General features: G+C 39.0%; 4 protein-coding genes, 1 long non-coding RNA gene and 5 other non-coding genes across 12 annotated transcripts; 7 read left to right on the forward strand and 3 right to left on the reverse strand.

Annotated features, from left to right (window-relative positions):
- Positions 1-1,747: 1,747 nt before the first annotated feature.
- LOC130686114 (putative uncharacterized protein DDB_G0290521) lies at positions 1,748-2,607 on the reverse strand. Its single transcript, XM_057509407.2, has 3 exons — positions 2,505-2,607; positions 2,313-2,368; positions 1,748-2,242 (listed from the first exon to the last, which is right to left on the reverse strand). Exons 1-3 carry the CDS (start codon positions 2,520-2,522, stop codon positions 1,876-1,878), a joined length of 441 nt encoding a protein of 146 aa, XP_057365390.1. The 5' UTR covers positions 2,523-2,607; the 3' UTR covers positions 1,748-1,875.
- An 804-nt stretch (positions 2,608-3,411) lies between these two features.
- LOC130686108 (microtubule-actin cross-linking factor 1, isoforms 6/7-like) lies at positions 3,412-4,319 on the reverse strand. The gene is made up of 3 exons (XM_057509399.2): positions 4,208-4,319; positions 4,033-4,088; positions 3,412-3,972 (listed from the first exon to the last, which is right to left on the reverse strand). Exons 1-3 carry the CDS (start codon positions 4,223-4,225, stop codon positions 3,519-3,521), a joined length of 528 nt encoding a protein of 175 aa, XP_057365382.1. The 5' UTR covers positions 4,226-4,319; the 3' UTR covers positions 3,412-3,518.
- A 1,183-nt stretch (positions 4,320-5,502) lies between these two features.
- On the forward strand, positions 5,503-5,616 carry Trnai-uau (transfer RNA isoleucine (anticodon UAU)). The gene is made up of 2 exons: positions 5,503-5,540; positions 5,581-5,616. It is a non-coding gene; the product is annotated as a tRNA-Ile (tRNA).
- A 215-nt stretch (positions 5,617-5,831) lies between these two features.
- Trnar-ccu (transfer RNA arginine (anticodon CCU)) lies at positions 5,832-5,904 on the forward strand. Its single transcript has one exon. It is a non-coding gene; the product is annotated as a tRNA-Arg (tRNA).
- An 856-nt stretch (positions 5,905-6,760) lies between these two features.
- Positions 6,761-6,833, forward strand: Trnar-ccu (transfer RNA arginine (anticodon CCU)). Its single transcript has one exon. It is a non-coding gene; the product is annotated as a tRNA-Arg (tRNA).
- Positions 6,834-7,077: 244 nt separating this feature from the next.
- On the forward strand, positions 7,078-7,196 carry Trnai-uau (transfer RNA isoleucine (anticodon UAU)). Its single transcript has 2 exons — positions 7,078-7,115; positions 7,161-7,196. It is a non-coding gene; the product is annotated as a tRNA-Ile (tRNA).
- A 477-nt stretch (positions 7,197-7,673) lies between these two features.
- Positions 7,674-7,793, forward strand: Trnai-uau (transfer RNA isoleucine (anticodon UAU)). Its single transcript has 2 exons — positions 7,674-7,711; positions 7,758-7,793. It is a non-coding gene; the product is annotated as a tRNA-Ile (tRNA).
- Positions 7,794-8,837: 1,044 nt separating this feature from the next.
- On the forward strand, positions 8,838-10,781 carry LOC130686135 (acid phosphatase type 7-like). Its single transcript, XM_057509427.2, is given in 7 exon segments — positions 8,838-8,996; positions 9,102-9,305; positions 9,379-9,594; positions 9,651-10,018; positions 10,020-10,063; positions 10,130-10,301; positions 10,367-10,781. Coding segments are annotated over 7 exon segments (1,344 nt in total). The 5' UTR covers positions 8,838-8,866; the 3' UTR covers positions 10,577-10,781.
- Positions 10,592-13,384, reverse strand: LOC130686134 (DNA repair protein XRCC1-like). 3 transcript variants are annotated; one of them, XM_057509425.2, is made up of 11 exons: positions 13,236-13,384; positions 12,809-13,006; positions 12,517-12,746; positions 12,316-12,443; positions 11,866-12,251; positions 11,632-11,807; positions 11,455-11,568; positions 11,154-11,393; positions 10,943-11,089; positions 10,801-10,876; positions 10,592-10,734 (listed from the first exon to the last, which is right to left on the reverse strand). In XM_057509425.2, the coding sequence occupies exons 1-11, from the start codon at positions 13,284-13,286 to the stop codon at positions 10,621-10,623; spliced, it is 1,860 nt and encodes a 619-aa protein (XP_057365408.1). In that variant the 5' UTR covers positions 13,287-13,384; the 3' UTR covers positions 10,592-10,620. The 3 variants fall into 3 exon arrangements, with proteins under 3 accessions (XP_057365408.1, XP_057365407.1, XP_057365406.1); XM_057509424.2 differs by having other exon boundaries at positions 12,322-12,452; XM_057509423.2 differs by having other exon boundaries at positions 12,316-12,452.
- Positions 13,385-18,725: 5,341 nt separating this feature from the next.
- Positions 18,726-19,492, forward strand: LOC130686193 (uncharacterized). The gene is made up of 3 exons (XR_009420558.1): positions 18,726-18,853; positions 18,925-19,162; positions 19,227-19,492. It is a non-coding gene; the product is annotated as an uncharacterized LOC130686193 (long non-coding RNA).
- The last annotated feature ends 1,520 nt before the right edge of the window (positions 19,493-21,012 follow it).

Genomic DNA, 21,012 nt, shown 5'->3' on the forward strand with positions numbered 1-21,012 from the left:
CAACATAGAGAAGTGCCAATTCCATCTGTTACATGGCCAAGTTCAAATCAAGGATGCCAACATCTTAGGTAAGACCATTATTTGAAATAGTAGCAACCTTTCGTGTTCATATGATTGGTAAGTACCTAAGCACATGCAAACATTGCTGTCTACATGAATGTGCAGTAATTAAGTCAAACGTCTCCTCTGTTAAGGTTTTTGTCTCAATATTAATTCATACCTAGAGAAATAGTAGATTCTAAAGCTTTCTGTGAACTGCATGTTAAGCCTCAACTCTAAGTGCTTATTGTGGCATTGTTTTGGCCAGAATAATAATTTTTTTTAAAACTACACATGCACTTGATGGGACCTTGGAAGTGATGGGACTTAGTTGTTGTTTTTCAGATATGCTTAGCTTTTTTCTCTCTTCGTCCGGCTATGAAATAGCGAGTTACATCTGTAAATCTGCTAGTTCTGTTTTACATTCAGGCTCGTCAAGTAGTTCGGTTGCACTAAAGAATTAAAACATTCTATGTAATCGTGAAACTAGGCGAAATAGGGGCTCGTAATGGGTAAACAAATTTAACAGCACAAGGCTGGTGTCAAGTCCTGTTTATAAAGAAGTCCCGCGTCGAGCTAATAATAAAACTATCTTGATACTTTGTACGGGTCCGTTTTAATTATGGGATATTAATAGCCATCGTTTAGATGACAACATAGCCTTATCAGCTGGCATGGCTGGCACGCAACATATTTCGTCTACCGCAATTAGTCGTTACACAACAATCTAAATTTGAACCCAAAGTATACCGGCAATTTTACCAAAGTTCAAGCGCAAGGAGCACAATTCCATTCGATTGTGTTTCAATTGATATTTGTTGCTATTTGCAGTAACACCCGCCTGTTTATCCCTAATCGTATTGCACGACCTTCAGTCATACAGTGGAATTTCATCCTTGACTATTTTTGGTGATGATACAAAACAGCAGCTAGGGTTTATGCGTCTCCTTAGTACTTCCCTTTGCGTAGAAATGACCTGCCGTAAACGAACTTGAATCCCAATTCACAACCGTGTTGCGAGGAGAAAATATTTTGGAGTTTCCTAGCGCAAATGCGTTAATGAGGCAAACAGTAAACTTTCTGAGGAGCTTATACATTTCACGTTCATAGAAAATCCGTTAAAGAAAATCGTTATTTCATTTTTTGAATATTTTCTTTTACAAATATCAAAGTCATTTTTCATTTTTATAAATCTACGTATCTAAATCTTTTCCTTAGTGCCTGAAAAAATTTGCCACTGACTAATTCACTTAGCCTTTTTTTATTTCGCGTGTTTCCAAAACCAATTTTGATTAACACATCACAGCTAATCTTCACGTTGCATGGCGTCTAATTATGCAATCAAACCCACTTGTACGATATTACATGGGCAGCCGCGTAATTACTGGGAGTACAAAAGTCATGACCGTAAATGTGATGCGTTTCACCACAAACCTAATATAGACAAAGAACCAAGCGACACGAAAATTTATCTGATCAGACTTATTTTTAGGATCGTATCATAAAGGTGATATGTACTGAAACATATTTTTTCACCTTTGACTGGTTTTGATATTGTTATTAGTTACGAGCTTACGCCTATCTCAGTTATGAGCACTAAAAATAGGCTTTATCATTTGTTTTACCTCTTTGTCTGATCATTTTCCTTCAAATTTGAATTCCTGTTTCATTACGTAATTGTTAAAACATAGACTAAGACGAGTTTTTATGCAATATTTTTTTTATTTTCAGGAAAGGTACCAAGCTCACAGACAACGTTTAGAATGACACGTTTTCACGTCTACCATAAGGTACAACACGAAGAGATGGAAAGATGAGATTCATTTCTTTTTTTTTTTAATAACCAGAATGTTGGGCAGCAGGGCGGAAGACGGTTTGCTGGGCAACAGCGGGAGCAGAATAAGTCTGTTGGGCAGCCTGTTGTGGCCTATCGAGGGGAGCGGTGGTGGCGACCGATGGAGCTGATGCAGCGGCGGATGCAGCTGGAACGGCAACGCAAGTGCAGATCTGTTGGGTGGTCGTCGGGAAAGAATGCTGGGTCGGTGTGGGAGCAACTGGAACTTCCTGGACTGGTGTAGGAGCATTGTACGTCTGCGGAGTTGCCACTGGAGTAGCTACGACGTTGCTGTTACCCCACACTTTGTTACCATATCCTGTCTGAGGTGCTGGAGCGGGGATGGCTGCTGGCTGAGGTGCCCACGATCTAAACACAATGAGAAATAACATGTGTATTAATTGTTAATTTTTTAGGTTTGTAATATTTGAAAACGTACGGCGTCCTGTATGCACCCGAGCAAGTGGCTGCCATAACAACGCACAAAGCAACAATCTGAAAAAAAGATAAAAAATAATTTTGGGAAATTTGTTCAGAGTTTATAAAGTATAACAGACAAGTGGAAGCATTCTTTAGGTAATTTGGTTTTAAAATATCATATAGAAAATTAATTTAATTGAAATTTACTTACAGTTTTGAAAGAATTCATTTTGAGTTGAAGTTGTTGGAAGTTGAGTTGCTGAAGACTTGAATTGCTGGAGTGCAAGTGTGTGTCGAACTTGAAATCAGGGCTGGTTTTTATACTGGAAGATGGCCCTAGATGACCTTGGACATCCGCAGGATTTGTCCACCGTGAGGTACGGAAACCCATCCCAAAAGGTGAAAAGAATAGAAGATTGACCTAGTTTGAACAAAGCGAAGAGTAAAATGGAGGGGGTTCAGAGTAACTTTCACAAATGTCCCACAGTCGCTGTGGACATTGATTGGTTACTGCAATACACCCTTTCCCTTTTTCGCGCTTAGAAACCTAGTCTTTCTTTTTAAATTACTCTCTACCTGTTCAACGTACAAAACAAAAACTCAGTTTACAGCCCTTGTTTGTTGTCCGTATTTTGAATGTGAACGCGTTCTAAGCGTTTGCATCCAAGGCAATGGCACCCCAGTATATGCATTTCAACTTCACCGAGATCACAGAGAATCATGTTGTTTTATATGATCTAAAGTTAATCAAGATTTATAAAAACAGCAATATTCTAATTCTTTAAATTTCAAGGGATTTCATTCTATTCCGAACTATTTCAGTTTAAGTGTGTGACATATTTTTTAAGATGTAATCTGTTCTGCTACAATTTTACCTATTTTGGATTAAGTAACAAACGCCAGTATTATTCATTGCAATTTCAAAATATGTGTTATGTGCACGTTATTATATAACCCTTGCTTTTATTATATTTGATATTTTGAAGTGTTTCATCGGAACACAAATCCTCACCTCTCCTGTACATATTAGTCGGTGTCCAAGATAGGGCGGGATTGTCTTAAAATTTTACTCCATTTAAAGAATAGTATAGGAGATATAGTTTTACAGTGCGTGAAAGAACTGTTTATTCATTTTTTTTTTTTTTTTCAAAATTTTCATCGCCTTTTTTTATTTTCAAACACATTCAAATTTTATGGAGTGCACAGTCTGATCATCTATTTTCTTTTAGTAGCGAGTGGCCTTAGCCGGGGAGGCATAAGCCGGACGGGCATGCTGGGCAGGAGTAACCAATTCAACTGGGGCGGCCGTGGTAGTATAATACCCATTATGAGCAGGAGCTTGTGTGGTATGTTGTTGGCTAGAAGCAGCTGGAGAATAAACGGATGGCTGGGCAGAGTAGAATTGCTGAGCAACAGCTGATTCTTGCTTGGCAGGAGCGGCCTGCTGGGCGGTGGCTGCTCCGGACGATGGCTGCTGGTATTTTTCGATCATACCAGCAGCGGTAGATTCAGACACGGCCGTGCAAGTGCAGATCTGCTGAGTAACTTTGGGGAACGCGCTGGCAGGTATGTTGGTGTTGGCTGGGACTGGAAGTGTCTGATATTTAGTTTCCGTTTCAGTCTTAATTGGAGCCCAGGGCTTGGGTGTAGTTGGCATCTCCCAGCTTGGTCTGCCAGACCTGGTAAGTGAATAACTTATGTTATCAAATTAAATTAAAATGAATTGATTTGTTACTTACTGCAGGTATTGACCAGAGCATGTTGTAACAGCCACAACGGAGCATACGGCAAGAACCTAAATCAGGTAGACAAAATTGAGTTACGCACATCTTCGTTAGTTATCTCTGCATTTAAATATTTTAGGCCAAAAATGTTTTTCAGTTTTGGAAAATTTGAACACTAGACACAACTCACCAGTTTAAAGGTGTTCATTTTCTTCGGAGGAAGTAGTTGGGGCAAAAGTGCGAGTGAGTAGTAATAACTCCTGAGAGTAGCTTGTGAAGATTGGGATGACCAGAATGAAACAACCTCGACCTTATATACCCACAGCTCGCACGAGTTTGTGTGTACCCGTTTCTTCAATGACCTTGATGGTGAACAAAGAAGATTGTTTAGGTTTCTAAAGGTAAGCTGCGTAGAGATAGGGGAATGAGTCGATTTTGAATGGGGTTACCGAGGACATCTGAGTTCAGAACTATACCTGATACAAATCAAAGTAGAGCCGTTATTCTAAGCTATTTTCGGCAATGACTTATTTTATTTTAATTGTAGGCATAATTAACACCTATAGTCTCTTATCGTTTGCCAATTCGTTTTCAAATTGAATAAGCAATTCGTCTAGAAAAGGTCATGGCAATTTCCTGGGATTTCAAGTTCAAATATTCAAATTTCGGGGGTAAGTTAAGTTCATTTTCTTCTTATAGTTTTTAAAAATCGTAAACTTCATCCGATATTCTTTAACCTTGAATTATTTTCGGTGACAACTAAAACTTTCACTTCTTTTATACCTGGAAACAAGGTCATTCTGGCAGACCGGATGCAAATCTACATCTACAAAATAGAGGTAGGTCACGTTCGCTCAAAACATTTTACCTGCTTTTTTAGGGGATTATGTATAGACAACTTAAAATACGATTTTTATGTGAAAGATACATAAAAAAAATTCTCCATAAGCTGTAAAATGATTAAGTTAACTCAAATTTAATATTTTGAAAAATGTTTTTGTTTTATTTTGGCGATGTCTCCACGTCTATTCTGGTGGTAGTTCCATTTCGAAATCCAGTGCATATACACAACGGAAATGGTAATAAAATGATAGGATGTTATTGTGATTAATATTAGATGACGCTTAACCCGATTTTGAATCTATTTGTGTCTTAGTTTAATTGCGACTGTGGCCTAATGGATAAATCACCGGCGTCCTAAGCCGGGGATTGCGAGTTCGAGTTCGAGGTAGGCAAAGATTAATTTGGTTACGCAATGTGTGTTTTATCGTGTTGAAATCTGGCTTAGCATGACAACATATATCACGGAACTTAAGAAACGAAGAACGGACCAAAGGTGGAATGGTTTTGTAGTACCTTGAAGAAACGCTTCAAAAGGTAAACATGTTTAACCTTTCTCGAACAATTCTTACTGATTTTGTTACAAATTGCAGGTCGAATTGCCATTTCCAATAAGTATACTTATAATACGAATACGAGCGTATATCTCCAGTAGCGCAGTTGGTTAGCGCATGGTACTTATATGACAGTAGCTGTTTGCGTTGATGTATGTTAGTTAAAGTAATGCCGAGGTCGCGAGTACGAGCCTCGCCTGGAGAATTATTTGTTTATGAGGTACTATTTATTTCAACATATCCGAAGCGTCTGTTCAATTTCCTTGATTGTTCCAGTCAAAGTTTGCAGATCCATTTTTCCACGGCAGAGGTGGACAGTACTTCCCACACGTGGGCAAAATTATTCTCCATGTAGATAAGGTGATATGTCATTTTTGATAGAAGGCTTGTTAGAAGGATTGTTAATTAAATACTTAACAAGCCTCTGTGGCCTAATGGATAAGGCACCGGCCTCCTAAGCCGGGGATTGCGAATTCGAGTCTCGCCAGAGGTATGATTACATGACAAGCATTGGTTAATGTATTTATCCGGAGGAAACTGTTTAAAATTGTGAGGAGTTCTCTTAGTAAGGATAGTTTTTAATGCTCTGGAGAGACACAACAAATGGTAAGAAACTTTGACTTATTTCAAACATTTCGAATTAGATTTAATCCAAATTCCAAGTCGAATGGCCACTTCTAATAAGTCTATTTATAATACGAATACGTATATACCTCCAGTAGCGCAGTTGGTTAGCGCATGGTACTTATAAGACAGTAACTAATTGAGCTAATTGAAATGGCATCTCCAGTAGCGCAGTTGGTTAGCGCATGGTACTTATAAGACAGTAACTAATTGAGCTAATTGATAATGGCGATGTGAAAGCCGCAAACTAATATTGTTAATTAATACATTAAAAGGCCTTTGTGGCCTAATGGATAAGGCACCGGGGTCGCGAGTTCGAGTCATAACCTCGCCTGTTTATTCGAGCATGTTAACGTTTATTTTTTGTGCGGTGCTTTTTATATAAAATTTATCCGAAGCATTTGTTTAACTTCCTTGATTGTTCCAGTCAAAGATTGCATACCCGTTTTTCGACGATAGAGGTAAACAAGTCTTCCTGTTCGAGCCTCGCCTGGAGAATTGGTTTTTAATAAGGTACTGTTTTTATATAGAGATATCCGAAGCGCTTGTTCAACTTCATTGATTGCCACAATTAAAGATTGCAGACTCACTTTTCGACGACAGAGGTGATCACTACTTACCACACATGGACGAAATTATTCTTGATGAATATAAGGTGAGCTGTATTTTTAATAGAAGAAGGCACTCGCTACAATACTATTATTATTAATTTGATTGTTTATCAAGCCTCTGTGGCCTAATGGATAAGGCACCGGCCTCCTAAGCCGGGGATTGCGAGTTCGAGTCTCGCCAGAGGTACTGTAAAGTTGAAAGCATCAGTTAACGCGCGTGTTTCTGTGTAAGAAAGTATTGCGAGTTCTCTTATTGAGTTTCAAATGTTCTGAACGGACGAAAAGCAAAATGGTTTTTAATGCTCTGAAGAAACACAACAAATGGTAAGCAAATTTGAATTATTTCGAACATCTCTGGTTGGATTTGATTCAAAATGAAGGACGAAATGCCATTTCAAAAAAATATATTTGTAACAAGAACTGCATGAACATGTCCAGTGGCGCAGTTGGTTAGCGCAAGGTACTTATATGACAGTGTCTTCCGATGCCAATAAATTGTTGAATAGTCAAAGAAATGCCGAGGTCGCGAGTTCGAGCCTCGCCTGGAGAATTTTTAAACGCCAGCTGTATTTTTACTAGAAGAATGTACTTGCTGCAATACTTATATTGTTAATCTGTTGTTTAACAAGCCTTTGTGGCCTAATGGATAAGGCACCGGCCTCCTAAGCCGGGGATTGCGAGTACGAGTCCCGCCAGAGGTATGCAGTATATATTAAATTTGTTTGTACCGTCCTAACGTAACTTTATGTGCTTTGTTAATTCAGCGTCGCAACTGACGAACCCTTCACTAAAACTATACATGTGATGTCGAGTTAGACGACGTTAATGGACTCTAATAATTATACAGAAAGCTATGAAATTGCATCCCTTTTCTTTGGAATCTTGTTGGATCTTACGTGAATTTCGCTTTGAACACTGGCTGATTGTTTATCAAATTTTGAATTGATGACCCGACTCATTCTTCGAACAATGGAAACCAAGGTTTGGTTATTTTTGATTTTAATAGGAATATTTAAGATGATTAATGTCTCCAGTGGCGCAGTTGGTTAGCGCAAGGTACTTATATGACAGTGTCTCGCTGTGCTATCGAATTGTTTACCTATGAAGAGTAATGCCGAGGTCGCGAGTTCGATCCTCGCCTGGAGAATTGTTTGGTTTGTCTGGATGTCTTTCTAGATAATTTTTAGAAAATGAAATCAGTGTATTTGAAGCCTACCTATCTATGTAGTTGTTTGCTACCTATAACCATTCTTCACTCAACAATAATTTTCTTTAGGTAAAAGAAAATTTTCGTGCTAGCCGCCATAGTAGTTTTTATGGTCCACATCTTTTAAATCGCCAACCATAGCTAAAATCTTGCTATTGGTGTTACGTGTTCTATTATGCTGTTCCGCACAGCAGGGCTTACCTGCATCAACTTGAACGGATTTGACCTTGAAGCATATGTTGTCCAGGTCAGTGACAGTCTTTTCACTCAAAAATATATACCTGGAAACAAGGTCAAAGAGTCCGTTTTATTTTCAGCGTAGGATAGGTTGTTGTTTGTCCTTTCTACCTGTCTCGTCGCCCAATCAAATTGCTGCTTTTCAAGGTAAGCATGACAAAGGAAAATTTCCATTTAGCATTACAGTGTTATATCTTTTAGCTCTGCAGTTCAGCTATTTCCAGACTTATACCCCAGAAGTTTGAAGCCAGGACTGGACAGCAAACGACGTTGCAACGGACTCAAACGAAAGGATATCCATTTGCTACATGCGAGTTATCTTCAAGGTCTGGCAAATAGATGAGAATAGCGACTGTAAATGCAAAGGTAAAAACGAGGGTTTCGTCGATGTAACCCGAAATCGTGATAATGAAAATCTAATGAATTATTTCTGTGCAATGCACACATTGGGTGGCACACGAAGGATTTTTCGTAGCAATGCGGGACAAGGGTATCTGTGATCTCAACAGGCACCAGCAGACGAAGAAAATACTGGGCTATTGGGGGAATATTTTCTGCCAGATTAGTGTTGACAACAGCGGTCAAAACTTCAGTGTGTTTGCCTTAAGTTTGCTAGTATTAAAAGTAATTTAACAATAGTATTAATGAAAAGGAAGCAGAAAGAACAGTTGCATCTTTTCAGTGACAGCCTGGCTTCCATTGCAGCGTTGTTTTCAAAACAAAGTCATCAGTGTTACGATTCTCGTGGATTACTTTGCATTTGAAAATTAATAATAATGCATGGTTTTTTAAAAATGCTAGTGCCTTCTAGTATTTTCCTGTCATTTTCTTTTTATTGTTTGATGGCAGTGGGTGCCATTTCAATTTATGATATTCAGCCACAACAAATTCATCTATCTTTCTCAGGTATGATGTAGATATTGTTGGGCATATTTTTATTCATAGTGTTTTTTCTTGTTATATTTTGTCTTATTGATTACTTTTCTTTGACTGTTGGTATTTTATTTTTAGATAATGCCAGCGATCCCATTGTCACGTGGAGTACAATGAATGGTACAAACGAAGCAAGTCTTGTGGAATATGGGATTGTTGAACATAATTTAACTCAAACAGCCACTGGAGTTGCTACAGAATTCATAGATGGAGGACTAGCAAAAAGAGTGCAATTCATTCACAGAGTGAAGCTTACAGGGTTGTTGCTGAAGCAGAAATACTGTAATTCTGGGTTTTCCCATACATAATCGGTGAGAAGTTATAACCCTGTTTTCTTTCTACGCACATATTATAGTTTATAGATGTGGAAGTCGACTTGGTTGGTCTAGCCTGTACAATTTTCTCACTGTTGACAGCTCGGCAGATTGGTCTCCAAGACTTGCTGTTTATGGTGACCTGGGCTCAGAAAATCCTCAATCTCTTTCACGACTGCAAAGAGAAGCACAGGAAGGACTGTACGATGCGGTGTTTCATGTTGGTGATTTTGGATACGATTTGGATGAAGAAGACGGTATGTATTTACCTAAAATATAAGGACTAAACGAAGCCTGAAAGTACACCTTCTAGGTCAGCTTGGTGATCGTTTCATGCGCCAAATTGAACCAGTAGCTGCCTACTTGCCGTACATGACCTCAGTGGGAAATCACGAGGAGAAATACAATTTCAGCCACTACAAGGCCCGTTTCTCTATGCCAGGCAGCGAGAATGGCTTAATGTACAGTTTTAACCTTGGTCCAGCTCACATCATATCCATTTCAACAGAATTTTACTATTTCATCAACTACGGTTTCAAGCAGATTGCTTTACAATACGACTGGCTTACACGCGACCTTGAAGAAGCCAATGCTCCTGAGAACCGCACCGTCCGCCCCTGGATAATAACCATGGGTCACCGTCCGATGTATTGTTCAAATACGGACCAAGATGACTGTACAAAAAAAAGATACGCTTACCCGCGTAGGAATCTCGTTCTTCCAATGGTAAACCTAATCAGACCTGCATCAGATCCTGCCGAAGAATGACTAATAAATAATTTATTATTACAGGTTCGCGTTGGAGCCACTCTTTTACAAACACGGAGTCGACTTGGCCCTGTGGGCTCATGAACATTCATACGAACGACTATGGCCTATATATAACCGTACGGTAATGAATGGAAGCTTGGAACACCCTTACACTAACCCTAAAGCTCCAGTTCACGTCACGACTGGATCAGCGGTACGACGGGCCGATTTTCATATCGAATTCATTACACTTACACTTACACTTATTTCGATATACAGGGTTGCCGAGAAGAGCGTGACGAGTTTATTTCCGAATTACCATATTGGTCAGCCTTTCGCAGCAACGATTATGGATATTCTCGTTTATTCATCGCAAACAAGACTCATCTGCATTTGGAGCAGGTCTCAGATGATCAAAATGGTCGTGTGATTGACGATTTCTGGATCACGAAAGATCATGTTCGAGGTTACTTAGATCACGAATCATAGGACAATGGTAAACACTTCATCTTAGCATTCCGTTATTATTTATCTCACTTTGACAGTGCAATTAGAAATGGGTCTAGATTAACCAAAGCGTGTTGCTTTTTGCATTCTCTTATCCAATCACTTTTGACGATTTGTATGTCTTTATTTTTCGCCAGTACCTTTAAAAAAATTTGAAAACAAATAGTAAAATGAAATATTTCTCAAAGTAAGGAAATTATACAAACCTTTGCAATAGCGGCATCATCTGGATTGTCTGTAACGAAGTATTTAATACTGGATCTCCGCTTGGGAACGATTTGGCTATTTGTTTAAGAAATAATAGTTAATGAAAAAGCAAAATTGAGCACGACATCAATCACCGAATACCCTTGAAGATCTGTTACGTAGCGGGTAAGTTCTTCCTTGAAATCTTCAGACAAATCTTTTCCCAGCAGAAATTTGCTATCGTTGTAAATATTTGAAGATTGAGAATCTTTTGAGAGCTTTTGTTCCTGTAATATTTTCTTCTTTATCCTATTTCAGAACAAGGAAAACAGCCATTAATCAACAATCGCGAGTTAGCGTCTGATGAACCTACATATCAATCTCATCGTCTGTGTCCACTTCATCTACTTCAGTTGAACCACCGTAGTCATCTTCATCTTCTTTGACTGTACTAGTTTTGGGAGTTATGCAGATACCAGTAGCTGTATCAGAGACGGAAGCTGCTACGTTGTTATTCCGTTTAGGAGCTGGGGATGTCGTATTCTGGTCCTCTGGTCCAGCCAAGATTTCTTCTTCGCTTTCTTCTCCTCTGTCGTTTTTATCTAAACAATAACTTTAGACAAAAACGTTTAAATTAACATTAATCAATTACGCAAAGCAATGTTTCGTCTTACCGTCTCCAAGGTAACCGCTTTCGCTTAGCGTAGCAATCTTCTACCCAGTTCTTCGTAACAATTTTGCCTTTACCCTTCACTTCGAGGAACTTCGGCGTATTATAAAAGGCACACCTGCAGTGAAGAAATTAACAGGTGAGCACAGATCGGTAAAGAAAAAGTTGCAATGGACAATACACCAAGTGAGTGCAAGACGCATTCCATTCCGGTTTGTACGTGGCTCCCAAGGCCTGCAGCTTATCTCGTAACTGCGATCGTAGTGGGTTTTGAAAACCACTGAGAACTACCACGACGTTATCCAGTAGGCGATTAAAAGGTTTGGTTATTCTTTGTTTCTTCACTAACTGGTCCACCTATTTTGCATAAAATAATCAATTTTCGTCCTTTTTACACGTTTAACTAGTAAATTACATTGGTCGAAGGAGAGGATGGCGGTGCTTTCCTTTTAACGGATTCTTCCTTCCGCGAATGCTTAGAAATGGAATTGTTTAATTTGTTTTCGTCTAGTTTCTTATTTGAGGGTTTCGTTGGTGGTGGAGTAGAAGGCACACATGATCTGATACGATCCGACTCTACCAGCTTACGACTAGGCAACGACTGAATTTCAGTACTGGTCGAATGTGTTTTTGACGCTGTCGGACTTTGGTACTGTAATGTTTTAAGTTTATCAGTTAACTTTATGTCTGGTCTGCCATCCTTTTTAGGTGACTGTTTCAATATGTTCACGGCCTCTTTCTCACTCTGGGCTAGAGCAACTGAAGCGAGACTTTGCGACGCTGCGCGGATGGCGCCAGGCTCTGCATAAACAAAAACATTGTGTTTTACACACTTGAAAGGCGGCATATTAAAACTGCCCATTACGAGTACTCGGTGAACTGTTCATCGGCGATTGGAACGACTTGAACCGAGAAAATAGACTGCCTTGCTTGATGGGGTCGTCGGTCAGCTCATCCTTAAGCTTGAACATCCCAAAGTCAATGCTTTTCGGACTGGTAACACTAAACATTTTATAGTTGTCAGTAAGTGTGTAAATATATTAGCAAAATAGTGTGGTAGAGTTACTTTTGAACTTTACTAAAGGATTCCTCTTCTGGAGCATGAATGGTTATGAATGATATTCCATACTGAAGCTGCTTGTTAAATGGTTGCGTGCAAATCACTTTAACACGATCCCATTTTTCTGTTTGAGTAGCCTTGTTCAAGTCTTGATGTTTGAAAATTCTCACACGTTGGAGATTTGTTTCATTTCGACACTCTTGGGGAGTCATAAATGTGGCCGAATTCAAGAGTGTCTATAGGGGCACATGGTACATATATTCATATGCTACTTGTTGCTTCTTTTAAATTTGTGTACCTTATATTCTTCATCTGGGCAACCGCTTCTACCTACTAAAATTTCAATGAAAGCAGAGCCATGGTTTCCTATGTCAATGGCGGAGATTAGTGTGGGCTTTTCTAGCTGAAGCTCAACCCAAGCTTTTTGTTCTCCGCCAGTTTTACATCTCCATTTTCTGTATGCTCCATCTTTTATTAGGTTTTCCGTTGGTTGGTTCTACAGAATGAAAACCAAAAGAAAATTTAAAAGTTGTTGTGTGAGTCTTGAATTCCATTAGGGTACTCTTTGGGCAAGGTGATAAATGGATATACAAGGATAGCCACTCAAAGAATAAATTTATCATAAAACAGTCCATCACCAAATCCAATCAGACAATGCATGATGAAACTGAACGCGACATCAAGTATCTACAACGCGGTATTCATTAGTTACTTTACTAACTTACAGGATCCTCACTGCTGAAACTAATGACACGATGCAATTTAATGGGTGCCATAGGATTGAGATTTCGTTGCTAAAAAAGCCAAGTCAGAAACTGACAAGATAAACAAAAATTTTAGAACAGCGTGATTAAGTTTTTGAAGCTCCGTTCGAACGTAGATCTGTCTGCTAAATAGCACGCGGCTATTTGGTGTGTGTATGTTGACTCAATGCTATGGCCATCTACCGGTCAGATTTCCAGTTAGTACTCTACATACACTGACCGAAAAAAATTTTTCAGCCCGACTAGACTAAATAAGTCCGACTAAATAAGCCCGACTTTTCTTGGTCGGGCTTAAAATTTTTTCATTCACCGAATATTTCTACTGCATCAAGCTAGCGCTGTACCGTACTGGCACGCTAGCATTGCGTCAAATATTCGGTGTTTTTTTTTTAAAAATTTTTTAAGCCCGACCAAGAAAAGTCGGGCTTATTTAGTCCGACTTATTTAGTCGGGCTTAAAATTTTTTTCGGTCAGTGTTTGTAGAGAATTAACTAGAAATGTAACCGGTAGATGGCGATAGCAATAAAACAGAAAAAAAGGCCAATATTTTTTATTTTTCTTTTGGGTAAAACGGATTGCCATAACCCTTTACCCTTGTTACTAGTTCTGGTAACTTCATGTCATTATTAAAACCTTATCCTGCGCGGCCATTTAGTGTACAGTCAGGTTTAACACGGTAGTAAACAAAGTGATAATTTTACCAAGTCAAGCTAAGCCCGCCAGATGCCACTACAATCATTGTTATGAAAAGTTGGATCACAGTTGTATTGGTGCTGAAGGTTTTCGTTTAATAATAATGCAATCTAACGAGTTTAAGCGTGTGAAGCTGATAAGTTCTGACGGATATCAAATTAAGGTGATGATTTTGAAATATTTGCGTGGCTTATGATGTGTGTGCTATTGCTTTGAAATTGTATATAAGTCGTACCTGAAAGCTGAACTTTAAGAACCTTAAAAGGCCACGTTATGTTTGTTTACAATAGTTTCCGTTTGAAACTACACAGATCGTGTGTTCCTTATAAAGAAGAACATAGTTAATTTTTCAAATTTTCGGAATTTTAACTTTCGGTTTAAGATCCGGTTTCAAAATGCTTAATAACTCACTATCTGTTGGTCTGAACAAAAAAAGACCGTCATTTTCATAATCCTCATGAAATTTGGGGTCGAATCCATGTGTCAGTAGAAAATACCCGAAAATCGTCAAAATTCGCAAATTTCCCTGAACTATAGTTCAGGAAAAATCGCGATTTTGGCCAAATTGGACTTTTCGCCAAAAGCCGGTAAAAATAGGTCAGATATACCTAAAATTTCATAAGGATCACGAAAATCATATTCATTTTGTCATGGGTTCACTATTTCTGGAGATATAGACTACTTTCGGTCACTTCCGGTAAACTTTGGTTTCAACTTCACAAAAAATAAAAAAATAAATATTAATATTCTAAACATTTCAAACATTTTAATCATAAGTGATACGGTATGGCGGCTTTTTTTTCCGTGTATTTTATGCTATTTCACTACTGGTTGATCTTGCGAATTGCTTATCTGCGATATTGTAAGCGCTTCGACCTGCAACTACTAGTTTATTTACTTTGTTGTTGCGCTTGAAAAAGCATAAACTTTCTGAGACTGATAAAGGCCAAGCAAACAAGCATACAAGCAAAGAACCAGCAAGTTTTGTATTTCTTTTTTAAAATAATTTTTTATTTGGTTCCAGAAACTACAACTAGATGATACTACTATGCTCCGTTAAGAAACATGTCAGCAGTTAAATGTCTGTTAGCTTCCTTAATTGTGTTACTTTTCCTATGTATTTTTATCCAAAACATAAGGACATGTTATCTAATCGAAAAAAGAGGAGAAAAAAATCTTTGGTTCTTGAAGAAGAATTGGATATCGCAATGGTGAATTACTATCATTGTGTGATTACGAGCAACGAGTGAAAAATCTTGTTTGAAATATTCATTAAGTTCGGTTGTTCCAAAGGAAAATTCAGCTGAAACATAACGGTGCGTTATTACTATTCAATATTTCATTTTTTTATGGGCAATACTCCAAATCAATTTTTTTGCATTTAACAGGTAATCCCTTTTTATCGGCTCCCTAGCAAGCTGGTAAACTTTAAACAAATCTTTGCAACCTTTATCAGTTGCTTATCATCACTCTAGTATGAACCTTGTTGAGAGGTATTTAACTTAAATTTTGGCTACCATTACAATAAAAAACTGATCTTATCATTGTGATCAAGCTCTTCAACTGTAACCAAGAAGGAATTGAAGCCAGAGTACAGTCAATGTGAGAAATTAAGTGGAATACCATCACTTTATTCTAGAACCCTTTGTCTATTTCAACTTCTGTCAGTTCCAGACTGGAAAATGCAGCATATTTCTCTTCGTTGTGGTGGTTACGATTAGCCAATACAGTTCAGCAGTCTTCATGTCATTTCTACTTAATTAGCCAACGTACAAAGATGTGGGCAACAGAAGCATTATTTTTTGGTATTTTAAGCTTATTTCCTGTTATCATTGCTTTTTTAACATTTTATATTCCATCATAGGACTGCAGATCTTTGTCTTCTATCTCAAACTTGCCAGGCCTATAATTTTCCATGTCCTGACAACTGGCGTAAGTCAATTTGCCTTCTCTATTAAAATTTTGTCAATAATCATATATTCCTCTTCTAGTAACACTTTTTCTTCATATTACCATTTAGAATTATGCCATCTACGTCTTCTGCTCCATGCAAAATTGATCATTAAGATTCTAAGTTTTGCACCTTCTTTCGCCCCGTTTTCATTTCATCGCCGCCCGTCGCTTCGTCTTCGCCTCGCCCTCGCCTCGCCCGTCGCTTCGTCTTCGCCTCGCCTCGCCCGTCGCTTCGTCTTCGCCTCGCCTCGCCCGTCGCTTCGTCTTCGCCTCGCCTCGCCCGTCGCTTCGTCTTCGCCTCGCCTCGCCCGTCGCTTCGTCTTCGCCTCGCCTCGCCCGTCGCTTCGTCTTCGCCTCGCCTCGCCCGTCGCTTCGTCTTCGCCTCGCCCGTCGCTTCGTCTTCGCCTCGCCCGTCGCTTCGTCTTCGCCTCGCCCGTCGCTTCGTCTTCGCCTCGCCCGTCGCTTCGTCTTCGCCTCGCCCGTCGCTTCGTCTTCGCCTCGCCCGCCTCGCCCGTCGCTTCGTCTTCGCCTCGCCCTCGCCTCGCCCGTCGCTTCGTCTTCGCCTCGCCCGTCGCTTCGTCTTCGCCTCGCCCGTCGCTTCGTCTTCGCCTCGCCCGTCGCTTCGTCTTCGCCTCGCCCGTCGCTTCGTCTTCGCCTCGTAGTTGCCCTGTCATCAATTCGCCGTCGGGGTATCGTTGTATTTTGTTTTTTTATCTGTATTGTAAGTTAACCCGTTGGCTGCCACCCATTTTTCTCCCCTTTTTTTTGTTAGCTTGTAGGGACGGGCCGCGCTGCTCTACTCCATGGTCTATGTGCCGTGGGGTGGAGCAGTCGCAACTGCCCAAGATTCGCCGTAAGGCGTTCAGGCAATGCACCTTAGGGATTCCCCTTGTTCGATGCGGTGGTGTTTACCTGAGGGTGTGCATTCCCCGTAAAGGTTTTCATCATCGTATCAGCCCGGACTTGTCTTTGGACAAGTCCCTTTTTCGTCAAGGATCCTTCAGACATGGCGCGTAGTATAGTAGAAGCGCAACCTAAGGGTTGTATATATGGCGTGGCAGCCAACGGGTAAACTAAGTGTATGTATGTATGTATGTATTGTAATGTATGTTGTGTTAAATGTAAAACAGTGGAGGAATTGTGGGTGGATGGCGGGACAAATAAAAAGCAATTCTTTCTACTTATGTGTTTGGACTTGTTTATTTTTAAAAGTTAAACTTATACATAGAATATTAATTAAGACTAGGACGTTCAACATTGCAAAAGTTTGTTACACTCGGCTACCACTTCCAATCTTGAAATAATTTATCAAATTATAGAACAATTGGAGAAATGACTTCTCATAGCCAACATATGCACAGTTTAACACTTTACGAAGATAGAATGTGACTAAAATTACCAAGCACTCTATCTACAGCTAGGATAACGGAATTTTCCCAAACAAACGTATGAAAAATCAACAATACTCACCAAAAATCGTATATTTTATTTGGCAAACTAGAACCCAATTGAGCATGTGGTTATTTCAGTTGAGCAACAATCTCATCATCTTTGTCCAGATTGCAGTAATCAAAATCCAACCGTTGGTTATCTAACATTTTAAAATGTCATTAAAAAAAACTATCAGTTAGCTCACCATCAGCTGAACTTCACTAGATTTCTGCTATGTTCAACTGAGTCGTACTATCTTCCAAGAGACCTTCTCAGTTGTAACCATCTCTAATAACACCAAGAAGGAAGTCAAACCATTGCAGGGGACCACCATGTAAGATGTAGTAGACATCAGGAGTTTTTTCCTAAAGAGAATATTTACTGTTATTTCAATTTCTAGGACATATTTATCTGTGATAGCAAAATTTCAGAATCCTACACACAATAAACAAGATTACACATCAATCCTCAGATCACTAAGGAATTGGATCAGCAATTTGGATGCAAATTCTATGCACAAATGGGTTTCGTAGGCTCTCAACCATGAACCCATTATGACGACCTTCTCCAACGGAACACCATGCTGAAATGAACTAGTCTTTACTGAACTAGGAAGCTCTCAAATAGTTGAAAATTCGTTCACTAGATGTCTCTTTACCAGATGAATGTGGCAATCCGTTTTACCCTCCCCAAAAAATATATAACCTTTTTTCTGTTTTACTGCTATAGCCATCTAACGGTCAGATTTCTAGTTAATTCTCTACATACATTGACCTAATATTTCTGCTGCGTCGCGCTGCTCCTAATATGGTGTGTTTGCAACATGGCCTACTATAATAACGGCCAGCAAGCGCTCAATACCCCCTGCGCCTAAAACTGAATTGCCAGAGGGGCCTAATACCTCAAATCGAAGTCCACTTTCTACAGCTTCATCCCACCCATTCCTATTTCTTTTACTTTTTCCACTGATTGGCAATGGTGGAGAGGTACTAATGTCGTAGTACCTCAAACAGAATTGCACTTTCCACTGGTTTTTCCTCTCATTTCAATTCTGGTATTAGTTACCAAACAGTGGAAAGTGGAGCTCGGTTTGGGGTATTAGGCCCCTCTGGCAATTTAGTTTTAGGCGCAGGGGGATGCGCGCTTGCTGGCCGTTATTATAGTAGGCCATGGTTTGCAAGAATTTCCTTCAGTGAAAATGAGTAATGCCAGTAGAAACTCTTCATTTCTTCACAAAAAAGTTTGGCTTAAGAAAAAAATAAGACTTCTTTGGATTGAAAAATGGGTTTCTGTCATCTGTGAGTATACATCACTATCGAAAAAAGTATACTCTTTTTTTAAAACAATTTTTACGATTTTCTATGTAACACCAAGACATGGCACACATGGATTGGATAATATGGTTACTTGAACACTGGATTTGCAAATGCAGAACAGCTGACTTATGTTTCATATGTCAGTTGGAGATTTTCCAGGCAAAATTTCTAGTAACTCAGCATTCGGTACCATCTTTACTATAATTTTATACAGTACCCTGCATATCTCATTAATAAAGATTTAAATCCTTTTATAGATTGACACATCAGTGAGGAAGGTTCAGTTTAGTTTGTTATAATTTAGTTTCACCCCATCTGTCATTTGTACCAATTCTAGATATTGTCCATAACAAGTCTTCATGTTAACATTCTTGCCAGTGGTGCTGATACTTTTTTTTTATCACAACCACTTGTTTCAGCTGTTCCAAGTATAGAAGCATTACTTATGCAAATACTTAGAGAGGGCTGCCCTTTACAAAAGAAGAGCTTATCACGGTATGTTATGAAATAAATAGATTTTTAAAGAAAGAAAACTTTTAACCTCTCCTGTTCCTCATAGATGCCGTGATGGTATGTTTGCAAAACTGGAAAAAATTCTGTGCTATGGTGGCCTTAAGTATGTGCTCAACATTTTGAAAAATGTGAACAGCAAAAACAGTTGGTCAGAATTTCAAACGTCAAAAGTACTTATTTTTGGAAAATCAGTTAATCTACATCCTGATTTTCTGCTGTTCCATCAATCACTATGCAGTGTGTTTGGACAACCTAAGCATTCTTGAATCAGACTGCTTCAGTTTATAATGAGATGTATTGCTTGTCATGCCCGGTGACCAACTTCTCAGGACTATGTTATAAGTTAGTATCACTTTACAAAGCCAAATAAGTATAACAAAATGCAATTTTGTAAATTTTTTATAAAGAATTATTTTACTGCTTTGTTTTTTGTTGTACATTGTATAGCAAATTTAGATTACATGCCTAGTATGAAAGAGATCAAGTGTATTACCGAAATTGGCTATCTCAATTCGCGACTTCCGAACTCATCCTCAGTCTGTCATTCTGATGCAGGGGTCCTGAAAGAAGTTGGAACGTTTTGAACCGTCTCAGCCAATAAGTCTGTCCCTTTTTTTTGTGCCTGGAAACCCATGATTTTAACTAATTAAAATGCCATTTATTGTGTTATTTGCATAGGTAATAGAAAATAGGTAGTCGCTTAATGATTAGTTTCTTCGCTGCCCGTCAAGTTACCATCCAAGCAAGCACTATGTCTGTCAAACCATTAGCTGAATACAGTTAATACCAGTAGTTCACCAAAACAAGAGGTAAAGAAGGATTGCACCGATCCTTATTGAATATATATTGATAGGCAAACGTTTAAAAATTGATTCATGTTTTATTTCTTCAAATAGATTAAAAATCATACTGAATCAAAAGAGGTATCTAGTCGAACCAAATTTCATAACGATAATGCTTGGAAGCCCGAAGGAATTTTTGAAAAATGCTTCCTGCCCATTACCTTTAGTCGTTGCCGCGGCCCGAAAACAAAGTATTAAAATTTATATAAATTGAAGTGCATATCTGGGCTCCCTTCTTTTCTGTGGCCCCGTTTCCCTTAAATTTTTAATAAGCCCGTAGGGGGTCATGCCCCTACTGTGATCAGCAGTAAACGGTTGTGAGTGCGCTGTCCGGAAAGGGGACGTGGGGGTCCCCATGGTTCGATGATATCATTGGAGGGCTGTGGGGCTACCCAAAAATCCGAATTAACGGTTAATCGCTCACGTAAAAGCTTGTCCGCGACCTTCGCTCTTCTTCCGGCTTCTCTTAGCCACGCACCGGGTAATCTCCCCGGTGAGTCAACTGAGGTAGTGTCTCCCCTTACCTTGGTTGACAGCAACTTTGAAATCGGCTATTTTGCCCTTTCAAAGTTGCAAGTCTTTTAATTGTGCCGAATATTGTCAATACAAATTCTTAAAAAAAAAATAATTTACATATCTTGTCTCTTTTATTGTCGTGCTATTGCTCTGCACTGTTTACTAATGTGAACATTTCCTTATTTATGGCGCAATGTCATTTTATGGACGTATTTTCAATTTTTGCTGTTCCCAATTATTGGATTATATTTCGTTGTTAGACGACTTCATCGTTTATGGAACGATACACTTCAGGCTCACTTCATGGAGATTCTACCACTTTATGTGCATTAATGACATTTAATATTAACATGCATTGGAAGTGCATACTTGACATTTTAAGTCATACATATTTATTTAACTTCATTTTGACTCTCTAGGGGTTTGAACCCTTGATTTCTAGCGTGCATCGCCGATACTCAACCATAGAGCCAT

The sequence above is a fragment of the Daphnia carinata genome, chromosome 2 (assembly GCF_022539665.2).
Source record: "Daphnia carinata strain CSIRO-1 chromosome 2, CSIRO_AGI_Dcar_HiC_V3, whole genome shotgun sequence".
Taxonomy (NCBI): domain Eukaryota; kingdom Metazoa; phylum Arthropoda; class Branchiopoda; order Diplostraca; family Daphniidae; genus Daphnia; species Daphnia carinata.

What these genes read in the sequence shown, in the direction of transcription:
- LOC130686114 (XM_057509407.2), bottom strand. An exon ending in TCGGGTGCATACAGGACGCC is followed by an intron (nt 2,243 to 2,312) that starts GTACGTTTTCAA and finishes CATTGTGTTTAG; the next exon opens with ATCGTGGGCACCTCAGCCAG.
- LOC130686108 (XM_057509399.2), bottom strand. An exon ending in TGCTCTGGTCAATACCTGCA is followed by an intron (nt 3,973 to 4,032) that starts GTAAGTAACAAA and finishes TTCACTTACCAG; the next exon opens with GTCTGGCAGACCAAGCTGGG.
- LOC130686134 (XM_057509423.2), bottom strand. Translation starts at nt 13,286, where the DNA reads ATGGCACCCATTAAATTGCATCGTGTCATTAGTTTCAGCAGTGAGGAT. An exon ending in GCGTCTTGCACTCACTTGGT is followed by an intron (nt 11,569 to 11,631) that starts GTATTGTCCATT and finishes TCTTCACTGCAG; the next exon opens with GTGTGCCTTTTATAATACGC. An exon ending in AAGCGGTTACCTTGGAGACG is followed by an intron (nt 11,394 to 11,454) that starts GTAAGACGAAAC and finishes TTTTGTCTAAAG; the next exon opens with TTATTGTTTAGATAAAAACG.